General features: G+C 41.6%; 1 protein-coding gene across 4 annotated transcripts in view; it reads left to right on the top strand.

Moving 5' to 3' along the window:
- TTC17 (tetratricopeptide repeat domain 17) overlaps positions 1-16,516 on the top strand; it is a 127,197-nt gene that overhangs the window by 78,590 nt on the left and 32,091 nt on the right. For all 4 annotated transcript variants that reach the window (XM_029957439.1, XM_029957442.1, XM_029957440.1 and 1 more), the window contains exons 18-20: positions 9,043-9,302; positions 9,777-9,930; positions 15,128-15,248. In XM_029957439.1, the coding sequence (XP_029813299.1) occupies positions 9,043-9,302; positions 9,777-9,930; positions 15,128-15,248 (535 nt within the window). The remainder of the gene's footprint in view (positions 1-9,042; positions 9,303-9,776; positions 9,931-15,127; positions 15,249-16,516) is intronic.

Genomic DNA, 16,516 nt, shown 5'->3' with positions numbered 1-16,516 from the left:
ACGTGTGTGTGTGTGTGTGTGTGTGTGTGTGTGTGTATAAATGATGTATAAGGAAAGCAAGCTTGACCTTTAAGAAGAAGTTGTGACCTTCACCTTTGCAGGTTTAGAAAATTAGTTTCATCAGTTCTGTTGGAAATCATTGGGCTTTAAGGAAACTAATTTCCATTTACCAATTCAAAAGAGATGGATTCTTTTTTTTTTTTAATTTCTTTTTATAATGTCTTTTATTTTTGAGAGACAGAGAGAGAGAGAGAGAGAGTGCACAAGCCGGGGAGGGTCAGAGAGAGAGGGAGACACAGAATCTGAAACAGGCTTCAGGCTCTGAGCTAGCTGTCAGCATAGACCCTGACGCGGGGCTCGAACCCACGAACCCTGAGATCATGACCTGAGCCGAAGCCGGACGCTTAACCGACTGAGCCACCCAGGCGCCCCAAAAGAGATGGATTCTTAAGCTGGGTAGCCATTTCATTGATTTATAAGGGAGCACCCCCACCCCCCACCCCCGGTGCCTGGCAGCCTCACGTCTCCTCTGGCATCAGGGACCCACACAACCAGATGGACATCGTCAAGTTGTTTGATAAACTCAGAATCACCAGAAATGAAACTGAGCAATGTTAAGGGGTATTTTATTCAATTTATACAAACTGTTCCTATTCCAATATCATATAGCTCCCTAGTGACCAGAACACTCATGACTAACAAATTAAGAGTCTTTTTTCCTAGGATAATTCAGAATAAAACAGAATCTTGCTGTTTGTCTCCCCATTTTCTGGGTACTACATCACTGCTTGAGACATTTTATAACCTAGTGCCTACATTTCTTTAGTCTCACATTCCCTGTGGAGTTCCATCCCATCCCTGTCCTGGCTGAGATTTCCAGGTCCCTTCAGCACCATGCAGACTGTCTCTGAGGGTGAATTCGTTTCAGATTGCTAATTCAATCCATAGTATGATGATGGCTCTTACTAGTTTCACTCTCAGGTACCAACTTTTCTTTGCTATAAGTCTAACTCGGGGAGTACCTTCCTGGTTTCCCTAGATACCAACAACAACAAGTCCACGGGGACTTCATTCGTGGTATGTTAGTATCTTCATCCCAGCAGGCTCCTTATAATGTGGTTAGCAGAGTGAGAAAAACTCCATTTTTTAATGCAAGTAGTGTATTATATTAAAAGCCAAGCATAGACATTACAGAATTTTTGAAAATTCTGTTTTTGGAGGAAACTTTAAAGAAATACAAATAAACTTACTATAATCATAAGTAACCATAAACTTATGATAATCACTACCTTTCTGTGATACTTTATAATTCACAAAATTTATGTGCTCGCTTTGCAGCACACACATACAATTGACGGACTTATGAATTATGTGTTAATCATGTGAAATAGATATTATTATCAAGCCCATTTGATAGATGAGAAAATTAAAACTCAGAGAAGGTGAGTCCCTTGCCCAAGATCATCCTTAGGTCTTCTGATCCCACACATTGCCTGTGGGTTCTTAGAAATCGGGGATTGATGGATTAGAACTTTATTTTCGGTTGCTAAGATCATTTTTAAAGAAAACTAGCCTGTGCTGTTACCATTATTTTATAGAGTAAAATTTTAATGTCAAAAAGCAACAAAGACAATCTCAGAATAAAGGGCAGTCTTTTTCAAAAATGGACAGTTGGCAACCTTACTCCAAAAACTTGAATCTGGATGGACGTGTGTGTGCGTGTGTGTGTGTGTGTGCGCCTTTGTTTCTGTGTTAGAACTTTATATACGTATCTTTTTTCTGTTTCTCATTTTCCTAAGGATTGGTACAGACTGTGTCACTGATTAGCATTTGGAAACCACCGCTTCATCACCTAGTACAAAATCCCTCCCCGTAAACCGTACCTGTGGGAGGAAGGACATAGGTTTTGTCGTTAGAAATTATGCTATCATGTTCGCTCCACCACCAACTAGTTGATAAATCTTGGGCCAGGTACTTAATCTTTCTGAGCTTCCCTTACTTCATTAATTTAAAAATAAACCAAAAAATGCCTCAAGGGACTAGTATTTAAATGAAATAACAGGGAAACATTTCTTTAAGAGCCTAGTACACAGTTGGAAGTCAGTAAATGTTTACTTCTGCACACACAGGCACGACTCTACTGCTTCTGTTAGAGGCTGCTTGTGAGCCAGAGTCCTCACAAGTACGTACACACAGTACCTGCCCGGAAGACATCTGCACACACAGGCACGACTCTACTGCTTCTGTTAGAGGCTGCTTGTGAGCCAGAGTCCTCACAAGTACGTATACACAGTACCTGCCCGGAAGACATCTGTGCAATTAAAGGGAACCCTGACCTTTGCACAGAGTTGTTCCAGGAAAGATTATCTGTTTGCTTTTCTGGGTTATCTCTCAAAATTCTTAGTTTTCTCTTTCTGTACTGACCCAGCTAAAAGAAGGAAGAACACCATTGGTGCAAATGAAAACTGATAACCTGCTGTCATCTTCTCAGAAGTGAATCATTTCCTTGACTCCCTTAGTCTGAGTGATTTCATGTAAGCCTTTTGTGCTCTGTGATCACCGACTTTAAATATTATGCCATTGTTTATGCATGAAATCTTAAGGAAGTCTACAGCTTTACACTGTGACTTCAGAAAAAGATCACTGCCTTTTTTTTTTAAGTTTATTCATTTATTTTGAGAGAGAGAGTATGAGGGGCAATGAAAGAAGGAGAGGAAGAGCTGGATGTGGGGCTCGATCTCATAAACCGTGAGATCATGACCTGAGCCAAAATCAAGGGTCAGACCGACTGAGCCACCCAGGCACCCCCAGATCACTGCCTTTTAAAAAAATACTAGAACTCAAGATGGAATTGCCCAAGGTGGTGGAGTCCATATTTGAAACCAAATGTGTCTAATTCCACAGTATACTCTTCTTATTTTGTGAAACAGAGGGACGTATTTCTCTCTGGTATCATTTTTTGAGAGGTAGAATGTGCCCTGGGTGCCTTGAGAAACCCCAGTCTAGTAATCTAGCCTGTTGGTATTAATCATACAAGACTTTCTGAAAGAGATGCTTTGAGTCACACTGTGAAGGAAGGACTTTTGTTGCGGGTCATCTCTTTGAATGTGTGATCTTTACCTCTGTTTACTGTCAGTCTGTTTTGTTTTGAATGTAGAACTCACCTTTTCATCCTCTGTTCCTAAAACTCTTCCTGAAATCAATCTCCTTTCCAAGATCATTGATCCTGTTTCTTACCCCGTACACTCACTTGCTTTTACTCCTCTTCTGATGTTCCACTCCCTCTCAGTGGCTTCCTCACCAGGTCATTGTGTGGCTTCAGCTTCTGCTCCAGGCACAGGGAGCTCAGTCTCCCCTTGGCAACCCATTCCACTTTCGGACGTTTGGAGGTCTTTCCTAATACTGAGCTAAAATGTGACTTCTCATTGCTGGTCCTGCCGTCAGTCTTGTGTCTCATTAATATCACATTTGAAGATGAATCCGTTCCTACCTACCCTACCCCTGCATGTTTTTGTTTCTTTCAGCTAAATGTCCTCATTTCCTTGAACAGTTCCTGGTAAGGCTTCTAGTACCTTACCAATCTCGATGTAATCTTTCCAGAATTTATATTTATATATATATTTCTAGAAAAATACTTGTCCACCTTGATTTTTGTGTGTGTGTGCTGTATATCAGCCACTGTTCCTTCAATGGGATCACCTTTGGTTTCTTCAGTCCTTCATTTAATACGATTTTGGACACTTTCACCAAGTCACTTTTCTGTGAATGTGCTCTACTTTGAAAGTCTCTTAAACTAAGGTGCCCAGACTTAACCATGAATCTCCAGGTGTGTCTGGAACATTCCAAGATTGTGCTGGACTTCTTTTTCTTCTCCTTCCACCTCCTTGTCCTTTTCTTCTTCCTCCCCCTCCTCCCCTTTCTCCCCCTCCCTCCCTCCCCTTCCTTTCCTCTGTCCCCCTCCTTCCCTCCCTCCTTCCTGTCCTCCCCCTCCTCATTCCTCCCTTCTCCTCCCTCCTCCTACTTATACTTCTCCTTCTCTTTCTCTTTCTTTTTTTTCTTTCCTTTTATTTTCCTCCTTTTAAATTCAGGACTGTATATGCTTCTCTCCCTCTCTTAACACTTCTAGTCCCTGTGACTCTTAACAGATTACCTGACATGGCACAAACTCAACTATAAATGTTCCTAATACTCTGAGATGAGATTCACCCAAGAGAGAAAACAGGAACTCATCTGAGCCTCACTGTGGGTGCTCACAGTCTCTTCACTTCCTAATATTTATTCTTTTTCCAGTATGAAAATGGTACATGTTAAAGAAGATAAGGAGAATAATAGAGATACGGATCTTAGTTTCTCTCTTCAGTTTATAGTATATCATCTGTCCCATAAGCAGCAGTCCTAATATTTACTTTTTCTTCTTGCTTTCAAGTATAATTTGAAATTTTGTGAGATCCCGCTATAGTCTAGACCTCTCTCCAGACCTGCATTCTGTATTTCCGGCGGCTTATTAGACAATGCCTGGAGATACGTTCCTCCATCCATTCTATCCTAGACCATAGCTTGTTGCCCTTTCCTAATTCTGTAGTCTTTGACAACAGCATTGTTTACGTTTTCACAGATTCTAAAACATCATATAGTAGGCGTACCTGGGTGGCTCAGTAGGTTGAGCATCCCACTCCTGGTTTTCAGGTCAGGTCATGGTCTTTCAGATTCTTGACACCGAGCCTTGCATCGGGCTTTGCACTGACAATGGGGAGCCTGCTTGGGACTCTCTCTCTCCCTTTCTCTTTGCCCCTCCCCTGCTTGTGCTCACTTGCTCTCTCTCTCTCTCTCTCTCTCGCTCTCTCAAAGTAAATAAATGAACTTTGTTTTTAGAAACTTCATATAGTAAAAAAAAATTCATCATTTCACATTAGGCTTCACAGTCTTGAAATCATCTTTGAACTTACCCTGTTCTTTGTCATGATACTCATTTAACCACCAAATTCCATGTTTCTCCATTGAAATTTCCTCAAGTACCTCTTTCCACTCCCTTTTAAAAATTTCCCTTTTACAGGGGCACCTGGGTGGCTTAGTTGGTTAAGCATCCAACTTGATCTCAGGTCATGATCTCAGTTCTTGGGTTTGAGCCCAGCATTAGGCTAACAGCTCAGAGCCTGGAGCCTGCTTCAGATTTTGTGTCTCCCTCTCTCTTTCTCTCTCTGCCCCTCCCCTGCTTGTGCTCTGTCTCTGTCTCTCTCTCTCTCAAAAAATAAACATTAGGGGGGCCTAGGTGTTGGTTGGTTAAGCGTCCGACTTTGGCTCAGGTCATGATCTCACAGTTCGTAGGTTCAAGCCCCTCAGTGGGCCCTGTGCTGACTGACAGCTAGCTCAGAGCCTGGAGCCTGCTTCAGATTCTGTATCTCCCTCTCTCTCTGACTCTCCCCTGCTCATGCTCTCTCTCTCTGTCTCTCAAAAATAAATAAAAAACATTAAAAAAGTTTTTTTAATTCCCCTTTTACAAACCTTACCCTAAGCCAGCTTCCCTTTAAATAACTGTATGTAGATTGTTGAAATACCTTTCTCATTGGTCTCTTTGTCTGTCTTCCTTCACCCCCGGGTATGCCAAGTGATTTATCACACTAACCTTCACAGACACTGTGGCTCTCACCTTGTTACTCTTCTGCTTGACAAACCAGAGGCTCCCTTCACAGTCAGTCGTGCTTCTGCCTTTCCCAGTGTCACCCACTTTCCCTCAGTATCTTGTTTGCTGACATCATCTGTATAGGTTCTTTGATCCAGTTCTTGTGAAAATAGTAGAGCCTTCACATATCACATACGTCTTCCTTACGCCTACAGTATGTGATGTATGGGTGTGAGAGTGTATACATTCACGATCCCCCCTCTGGGGAGTGCCCTCCCCGGCCCTCTGTCTAAACCTTGCCTCACTCGTCTGCCTTCCTCTAAAAAGCGTGTTGTGACCCCACTCAAGTATGCCTTTGCTCAAGAAAAAAAGTATTCAAATGTAATTGTTCTCTCATTGTTTAATGTATATAATTTTGTGTCTCCAACTCGATTATACAGTTGATCCTTGAACCACATGGTTTTGAATTGCATATATCCACTTACATACAGATTTTTTCCCAATAAATACAGTACAGTACTGTAAATGTATTTTCTCTTCCTTATTATATTCTTAATAACATTTTAGCTTACTTTATTATAAGAATATAGTATATGACTCCCGTAACATACAAAATATATGTTAATCAACTGCTTATGTTTTCAGTGAGGCTTCCTTCCAGTCAGCGGTAGAATATTAGTAGTTAAGTTTTTGGAGAGTCAGAAGTTACGTGTGGATTTTCGGCTGTGCAGGGGTCGGCACTCCTAACCCCCATGTTGTTCAACTGTATTTAATTCCTCAGAGTCAGATTCTGTAGCTCATAGCATGGAGATAGGCACATAGTAGGCAATAAAGAAAGATTGGTTTATTGTTTCTAACCCGTAGCACATTGTGATCTCCCCCGTCCTCACCTTTATTTAGTACTGTTCTTTAGGAACTGCTACTACCCCAGCCCCTGCAGCCTTGAAAAGGATTAACAGCTGCCAGCAGCAAAAGCCTGCAGCAAGTTCCATGGTGTCTCTTGATTGGAATACCAGTCTCTTTCAGTGAAAGGCCTTTTCTCTGAGAAAGTTTTAATAATGATATATATTACTGTGTGGCATGGGCGTAGGGGAGCATTAGCCTTTGGACCTGGGCTTGCTGAGCTCTTTGCAACTGAACAACTTCATTATTCAGAATGCTTTCTAAATAGCATTAGTTACTGAATGGAAATCAGGCTTTCCCAACACAGCATCCCTATGCAGCTCTAACTGTACCCTGGGGAATTAGTTACCTGCAGTCTACCTTTGGCCAGAAGCCACTTTCCTTTAAGCCCATATTCTTGGCTGCAACCAAATCTATCAGAAACCCTTTCCTGTCTCAGGATCGGATACAAGGAATCCCCTGGTAGCCATAGGAGCAGGAAGGAGAGGAAGCTGAAATAACATGAGGAATACTTAGGATTCTGTTGCTGCTAGTCAGATGGCAGGCCATTCTTCTAATTAAGTTGCTTTTTGGGGTCCCTGCAAAAACCCCGCCCATCTGCTTTTCTGAGTTAGCTACTGAGAAATTTGTAAATCATATAGTATGCCTTCCTTTGTTAGAGGCATGACGCCTGCTTTTAACTCATGACAAGGGAGACCTTAGAGCTTAAAAAGTCTTGAATCATTAGCAGGACAAAACAAAGGTAGGAGCAGCTCATCCTCAGGAACCTCATAAACCAAAGTATTCCTGAATTCCATTCATCCTACAGCTGCACCTGTTAAGTGTCAGGTACAATGTTGGACATCAGGATATAGTAGCAAACAAGACAGAAACTGAAAATTAGAACTCTTTGTCAACCCTACATTTATACTATTTGCTACATAATTTAGACAAGTTATAAATTACCATTTTTTTCTGGATATCCCAAAGAAAATGCTTTTACAAACCCCTATTTTACTTCATGGTTGTTTCAGAACTTCATTAATGATAACGATAATAAGCAATAAAAACCAGCAGATTGGTTAAAAAAAGCCTAAAAGACACTCCCCTGAAAGGACAGCAGTGTATTTCTAAGTCACGTGTTAAATGGAGAAGCCTTATAGCTGTTTTAAGAAAGAATAACAGATTTCTAGTGGGATTCCCAGCCTGACAACAGACCTTCCTACCTTCCGGATTAGAAAGTGGGACGGACGGAAGATAGAGATGCCACCGGAGTCAGGGCTGACACTGCAGACCTCCTGTGAGCAGGGCTCAAAGCTTTATGTCATTTTTAGCCTTGTGCAGACATCTTTCTCATCCCACACCTCCTCAGAGACTAATACCATGCATTTCTAAGATGGGTAACTCACTGTCGTTAGAGGCCTGGTCATATGGATATGAGATTCCTGACCTTGGCCTTATTCATACCATGTTATAAATCACCCAGCAAGCCAGAATACCAACTGAAGGTTACCGGGATAATTTAACTGGAATAACAGAGACTGGCATTTTGTGAGCAATCAACCCCAAGCTCACAGCTTAGTCAGTGAGCACATACTACAGAAGGAAGCATTCCGTTTTATTTGCGGTTATACTGCACCTACTTCCAGATAGGAATGGAAATGGCTTTCGTGGAGCACACAATGTAACATTCAGCTATTAATTCAAAATAGCAAAAGTTAAATACTGAAGTTTACTTATTTATTTATTTATTTACAAAAGGAAAAGCATTCTATTAAGAAACTCAGATGAATTTTTGCCTTAAGCTTTCTATTATCTAGGTATAGAGGGGAACCTGTAGGGTTGTATAACCTTGATGTAGGAAACACTGACTTCTCAGGAGAGAGAATTTTCCTAGGCCATTGCACTGGGAAGCAACCACTGAAGTGTTTACATAAGAAACTTGAGCAACATAACAAATACTGTTATGATAACCACTTTAGGAAAAATATTACCCTAGTTATTATTATTTCTTATCCTAGCCATTAGTGAAAATGGGACCCTGAGTGTGGAATTAGGATAATTTCCCATTGAACAAATCATCATTCAGTTACAGCAACTAGACTGTATGGCCTGGGTATGCAGCTATGATATTGCACATGCTATTTGAATAAAGCTTCAACAATCCCACATATCCAATAAATAACATCATAACAAACTTCATCTTTGCCATCTGTATCTTAGATCTAAGACAAGTTGGTTTTTTTTTTTTCTCAAAAACATACATGTATAAAACAGCCATCCTCACGCTCACTAGTGACATATTCCAGGTCTCTCTGCCACCTGGCTGCTCCTCTTATTCTCATCCAGCCTTTTGACAAAGCTACACAACAAAGATGATGTTTCATTTTGAAGACAATGAATGGTATTTTTATTGGGGGGGGGCAATAGAAGTTCTAGGAGGCAGGGCCAAAACCTCTCAAAAAGCAAGGTGGGATTCACTCAAGTACTTTAGTGAGTACTGTCTAATTTTTAATAACGTGTGGCCACTTGAATTTCAGGTACAGTGGTTGAGGAGAGCAATGGTTCTGATGAGATGGAGAATTCAGATGAAACAAAAATGTCTGAAGAAATACTGGCTCTGGTGGACGAATTTCAACAGGCATGGCCTCTGGAAGGCTTTGGGGGAGCACTGGAGATGAAAGGGCGGCGTCTGGACCTGCAGGGGATACGAGTACTGAAGAAGGGTCCCCAGGATGGAGTGGCCAGAAGCTCTTGCTATGGAGACTGTAGAAGCGAAGATGATGAAGCCACAGAATGGGTGAGATTTGCCAACTCCATGCCAGCCAAACTGCAGCCCCGGTCTTGGTGGGGGTTCGGGGCTCCTAGCTTGCAAAGCGTGATGACGCTCTTGGGGTGTGGCACCACTTTCCTCCACTCTCCAGTCGGCCTGCACACAGGCATTGTGCTGCCGGAAGCACTGCACGTTACTTCCGCCTTCCCAGCTCTTCCCGGAGGCCGAGGGAGTGCAAGGGCATCGCGCTGCCCTCTGAGCCGGCTGACTTGGAACTGCCCAGTTCAGACATCTTAGTTTTCGGTTTCCTCTATACGCCCTTCAGGGCTAAGTTATTTTATTTTATTTCACTGCATTTTTCGTTTAGACCTTTAAGAATTAAATGGAAGGAGAGAATCCCCTCTAGCACAGGACTGGTTACTCTGAAAGCCACCAACATCCACAGCCATCACAGATTTGATGGTTGGTCTAATTTGTCCCTGACATGTTTCCGTGTTCCAGATCACGTTCCAGGTCAAACGTGTAAAGAAACCCAAAGGAGAGCCGAAGAAAAACCCTGGCAAAAAGGCAGAACCAAATCAAGCAGAAAATGGGCATCGTTACCAATCAAATCTGGAGATCACTGGCCCGAAGGTGGCATCTCCTGGGCCACAAGGTAAATTTGAGTGTTCTGTATGTCCATTTCTTTTTTCAGAATTTACTGTCTCGGTTCTATGACTGTGTTTGTGACCCGAAGGAGATCAGATGAAAGGTAATGGGGCTAGGTGAACAAGAAACCCGTTGTTGGTATAAAAAGTTGTTTTGACATTTACTTGATTTTTTTACCCACTGGCTATTAGGCTTATATTCTTATCATCTTGAGCTCAACTATCCTATTGATTCTTGTCAGACTAGTTTAATTTGGGGGTAATGATCACATTTGTCTTACACAGTTGGTTGTGAGGACTATAGGAGTTATATGTCTAAAATGCTGGAAAACTCCCAGGAAAAATGCATATACATCAAAATTTATCATGTACTTTTAGGGTTCATAATTGTCCTGAAGTGCATCTCTGAACTCCAGGTTCAGGGCCATGGCCATGGGTCCACTTGACTTTCTTTTCCAGCAATGAAACAGTACTGATCAAATGTCTTTTTAAGAAAATACTCCTTAAGGATATTTTCACTGTCTTGGACATCAAAATTAAAGATAACTTTATGAAAATATGCCTTATTTAATTTGGTGTATTTATCAAAGCTGAAAGCAAAAGGCACATAATAAAATATAAAGAATGGGGTCAGGTTGGCTAATTTCCAGAGTGAACTGTTACTTGTGAAAAATACTAAGAGACCAAAAAGGACACTTTGTCATGACGGGACTTGAAAACCTGCAGTAGCTTGATTGTTTAAGGATGACAACATGTGTGACCTGGTTACAGTGCGTCCTCTACTAGGTCTGTCTTCTACAACAAGCAAAATGTAAAACATCATTATGGAAATGAAAATTCCAATCGATTATATAGTAAATATAATGAGATCATAAAAGAAAATTTAGTGGGGAGGGGGAAGAGGGGACACCTGGGTGGCTCATTCAGTTAAGCGTCCAGCTTTGGCTCAGGTCATGATCTCACAGTTCATTAGTTCGAACCCCATGTCAGGCTCTGTGCTGACAGCTCAGAGCCTGGGGCCTGCTTCAGATTCTGTGTCTCCCTCTCTCTCTGCCCCTTCCCCACTCAATGCTTTCTCTCTCTCACAAAAATACATTTTAAAAAGTTTTTTATAAAAAAATTTAGATGAATATTTATATACTTTTCAAGTGTAAAAGGACTTTCTAAGGCAGAGAGAAAAAGAAAAAAATAATTCTGGTACCAGAAAATAGAAGGGCAAAGGACTGAAACAAATTATTTTTGCAGAATATTTGTATATTTTTTACAGAATATGTGATAAGCAAAAGGTATCAATATCGTTTAAAGGGCAATTACAAATCCGTGTGAAAACTACAACATTTCTGTAAGATATGTGCAAATACATAGGCAGTTCACCAAATAGACACACGTAAGTTGGCCACTGAACATGTGAGGAAATGTTCAGCCTCACCAGCAATCAAAGATGTGCAGACATAAACAGCAACATGCCATCTTTGCTTGTTGAACCAACTTTAAATGCGCAATACAAAGAGTTAATGAAATGAATTTGAGAATCATTTGACCATAGATATCAGAAAATTTTTAAATATGCCAACAATTTTACTTCTGGTAATGTATTTCAGATAAATCATCTTACAGGTGCCAAAGACAGCAGTACAGAGATTGGCCAGAGTCATTTATCATAATAAAAAATTGTAAACCACCTAAATGTTAATTGTCTAAATAAATGACAGCATGCCGATGCTGTGTACTGTACAGCCAAGACGTTTGTAATTTAGTAAGTGAACAAAAGCAGTTTATAAAATAACATAGAGAATACTTCAATTTTTGTAAAAATAGTAAATATATTTTGACCACACTTGTTTACATTTCCATATCTCTGCAATTGAGATATCTTATAATTGATATTTTAAATAATAACTGGCAGTGTTTCTTTTTTTTATGTTTATTTTTGAGAGAGAGAGAGAGAGAGACCAACTGGGAGTGGGGGAGGAGCAGAGAGAGAGAGGGAGACGCAGAATCCAAAGAGGCTCCAGGCTCCAAGCCGTCAGCACATAGCCTGATGTGGGGCTTGAACTCGTGAGCTGCGAGATCATGACCTGAGCCAACGTAGGACACTCAACTGACTGAACCACCCAGGCGCCCCATGTTTCTCTTTCTTAAATCATGTAAAATAATGTACACATTACAGCATATGACTTCCTGGATTGATGAGAAAAGCTAAAATAAACCAGTGTATAGAAATAAGTATAAGAGAGAATACACTGAAATGTTGTAAATGATCATCTCTGGGTGCTGATAGGGATATGGGTGATTTCTTGTTTTCTTCTACATGCTTTTCCATTTTCTAAATATTTTATAATAAGCCTTACTTTTACAAAAAACTAAAAATTTTCTGTAAAAGTAAAATATATATCTCAGTATGGCTGTGATGCTCAGAAAGCACTTAAACAGTTTTGAATCGATTCAGATGGATAGGCCGAGGTAGGACGTTGAATGTGCTTGCAAATGACATTGTGGAACTACTTACTGTCACTGACATGAAAAGTTGTAAAGCTTGGAAGCGATGCCAGAGAGCTAGAGAGGTTCAGTATCCCAGTTTTCAGATAAATATGGGTTCTCCTCATTACCAAGAGGTAAGCCTCATGATATATCCTGACAGAGTTCTGAAGCAAATTATAAAACAGCTGTGAGCCCATAGGGAAAAGTGGAGATCAATAAGGACCCCCGTAGATTTACGAAGAACTAGTAAAACTAATAGTGCGTAACTAATTTAATTTCCTCTTTGGGCGAGGGCTACTAGACTGGAAGACCAGGGAGGTGCCATAAACAGTGTAACTAGATTTCAGCAGCACATTTAGCAGAACCCGTTAGGATATTCCTGTGAACCAGATGAAGAGATGTGAGCTCAACAGCTCCCCATTGTCTACAGAATAATGTCTAAACTTCCTAGCATGGCGTACAAGACCCTGTATAAGCCAGCCTCCCTGTGTCCTTCATGCTGTTATTTTTTAAACCAACCATGCTCTTATTTTACCCCTTGCCTTTGCGCATGCTGTTCCCTTTGCCTGGAATGCCCTTCTGCCACCTCAGCAATACTAAAACATCACTCATCTTTTAAAAAAATGTTTTTATGTTTTTCATTTATTTTTGAGAGACAGAGATAGTGTGAACAGGGGAAAGTCAGAGAGAGAGGGAGACACAATCTGAAGACAGGCTCCAGGCTCTGAGCTAGCTGTCAGCACAGAGCCTGACGCGGGGCTCGAACCCACAAACTATGCGATCATGACCTGAGCTGAAGTTGGTCGCTTTACCGACTGAGCCACCCAGGCGCCCCAAAAACATCACTCATCCTTAACCTTCAGACTCACGTGCTATCCATCCCTTGGTACTCATGCACAGTTTGTTGCTCTCACCTGTCGTACCCTAAGGATTTGTTTATGTTTACCTTCCTTGCTAGACCAGGAACCCAACGGCAGGCCCCTTCTGTACTGTTCCCCTCTGTACCCCTGGTGTCTCAACACGGTTCCCAGTCCCTCGTGACATATACTCAGATATTTTTTTTAATTTGTTTTTTAATATTTTATTTATTTTTGATACAGACAGAGACAGAGCATGAGAGGGGGAGGAGCAGAGAGAGAAGGAGACACAGAACCAGAAGCAGGCTCCAGGCTCTGAGCTAGCTGTCAGCACAGAGCCTGACGCGGGGCTCGAACCCACGAACGTGAGATCTGACCTGAGCTGAAGTCAGAGGTTTAACCGACTGAGCCACCCAGGCGCCCCTACTCAGATATTTTTTAAGTGAATATCTTAACATGAAAGAAAACTAAGCCTTATTCTGTAACTTATGGTTTAATTATTTCAGTCATTCATTTAAACAGGGTTCATTTCAAACTCTTCCAAACTATTCTTTTCTGTTTTATTTAAATCTAAAGCCCTGCCTACACCTCAAACAGTATTTCGTTGTTGGTAAATTCCTACGTTTTAAAAAAAGTTACACAGAATCAAAGTTCTCCTTCCTTCCATTCATTCGATTGTAATTCCTCCAGGAGACCCCTTCCCCAACAAGACTTAGTTCTCTTTTTTTCTTGAGTTAATCTAAGCACAGAGCCTACACAAAGTACCTGTGAAAGGTATCCATTAACAGAGCTTTAAAAGCTCAGTATAGGGGCGCCTGGGTGGCTCATTCGGTTTAGTGTCTGACTTTGGCTCAGGTCATGATCTCATGGTTCGTGGGTTCAAGCCCCGCCTCAGGTTCTGTGCTGACAGCTCAGTGCCTGGAGCCTGCTTCAGATTCTGTGTCTTCCTCTCTTTCTTTCTGCCCCTCCCCCTTCCTCTCTCTCCCTCAAAAATAAATAAACAAAAATAAAATCTTAAATGTTCAGCATAGCCCTAAATAGCGTGGCAGTTGGGAACATACATGTTTGACTCAAGCAGGCCTGGATCTGGACCCTGGCTCTGCCATCTACTAGCCAGGTCACCTTGAGCAAGTCACTTGATCTCTCTGTGCCTCCATTTTCTCATTTAAGAAATGAGGACTGAAACCTGCCTTAGGGGGATGTGGGTGTAGAGCACTTTGCACAGGACCTGACCACACAGTGAGTGCTCTGGAAATAAGTGATAACCACTCATCATCATCATTACTCCCCGTCTGCTGCTTTCCTCTATGACTGGTTCTCTACCAGGAGTGACTCTGTCTTCCCAAGGGGCATTGGCCAGTACCCAGAGACATTTTCGTTGTCACATGTTGGGGAGGGTGCTATTGGTCTCTATCGTGTGGAAGCCAGGGATAGTGCTAAACATCCTCCAGTGCACAGGACAGCCCCCCTTCAGAGCTCTGGCCAGTCTACAGTGTCAGTGCCAGGTCACCAAACCCGGCTTTAGCGATAAATGCTTCTCCTAAGGTGGAATTGTCTTTATAAAATCAAAATGTAGAGGAGTAAAACTGAAATTTGGTAAAATGTATTCTTAGCTCTTACCTCACATTGATTAGTCTTAAATCTAGTGAAGGACTCGTTTATTTTTACTTCATCACCTATCTTTGAGGACAAGACTTAGCTTACATGATCTTTAGTCCCTTTGCCGTGCATGACAAGATTTTCATTCTCTGAAAGAATGACTGGCACCTCCAGTGACACCAGCCGGGGTGAAGTAATCCCTGGGCAGAAGACACTGCGGGTCCTGTTCTGGTCCGGTTGTGTCAGTGATGCCATGCTTTCCTTCTAGGGAAGAAGCGTGACTACCAGAGTCTGGGATGGCCCAGCCCGGACGAGTGCCTCAGACTCCGCTGGGTGGAGCTGACTGCCATCGTGAGCACCTGGCTCGCAGTTTCTTCAAAAAACATTGAGTGAGTATCTCACACCGCTCCCTCCTTCAGGGCATTTGTGTACCAGTGAACCCACCAGGCCTCTGTTGACGACAGGGATGCCCCTCCTTGTCAGCAGCTATTAGAAGAGTAGTCCTTTTGAGGGTTGGTGGGTCCAAGGGTGACTGTTGTGGACCACAGGCCACAGATGGACTCAGCCCATTTTACTGAGACAGGGAACGTGTCCTCCCTCCTTAGCGCCTTCACCTCACCTTGTAAGCCCTCCAGAAGTTGTGTATGACTTACGTAGTTTGAGTTGAAGACTCCCTCTTTATAGAAACACCTGTCGTCTCTCACTGACATCATGCACTTATAATGGGAGCCAGAGCACATCCAGATTTACAAACACCTACCAAGACACAAGCTGAACAAGGTTGCCTCTCTGATAACTGCTTTTGCCTCCTTGGACACTCATTCTCTTTTGCTGGCCCCTTTCTTACCCTTTAAGTGTTGGAGTTCCCCAACATTTGCCTCTAAGCCTTCTTATCTTAGAATCTGTCCTAGTCAGACTGACATACTCACAGAACTTCTGTCACCACCAATATATTGACTGCTCTCAAACTGGAATCTCCAGACCGGATTTTTTCCCACATTCCTCAACCTGTAGGAATCTACCGTTATCTACCTGGCCCCTCTGCCTAGATACCTCTGAGACACCACCAGCTCAGGAAAACCACATTCCATTTTCTTGTCCACTCTCCTTCCAAAAAACGATTGTTCTGTGTGTTTTCTGCTTCTTATTGTTAGGGTATAAGATCTAGTCTCATATCCTCAGATCCAGTCTGTTACCCATTCTTAACACTTTCTCCTTCTGAATATTTTTCAAAGCATCAACTTTTCTCTCTCTCCATTGCTGCTCCTTTATTTTATTTATTTTTTTTTTAATTTTTAATTTTTTTATTTTTTTTACACTATTTTTTTAACATATGCAATTGTTTTCCGTCATTTACAATACAGTAGTTACAATAATACTCCAAACAGAAAAGCAAAGTAAAAAATCAAAACCCCCACTTCTATTTCATGTAATTAGACCTATACAGAAATTAGAAGGTTAGGTACCAACTAGTTAATCACCTAATTTCACAGCTATCTGAAGTGGCAATTATAAGCTTATGGGCAAGTAATAAATTGTATCATGTATCTTGAATGTATCATAGATAAGCTGCTATATTACAATTGCCTTTATTTTTTTTAATAGTTTATTTTCAAATTGGTTTCCATAATATACCCAGTGCTTCTCCCCACAAGTG

The sequence above is a fragment of the Suricata suricatta genome, chromosome 11 (genome assembly GCF_006229205.1).
Source record: "Suricata suricatta isolate VVHF042 chromosome 11, meerkat_22Aug2017_6uvM2_HiC, whole genome shotgun sequence".
NCBI classification, from domain to species: Eukaryota; Metazoa; Chordata; class Mammalia; order Carnivora; family Herpestidae; genus Suricata; species Suricata suricatta.
Note: the sequence above shows the minus strand (reverse complement) of the source record. Positions and strands in the feature narration are given on the sequence as shown.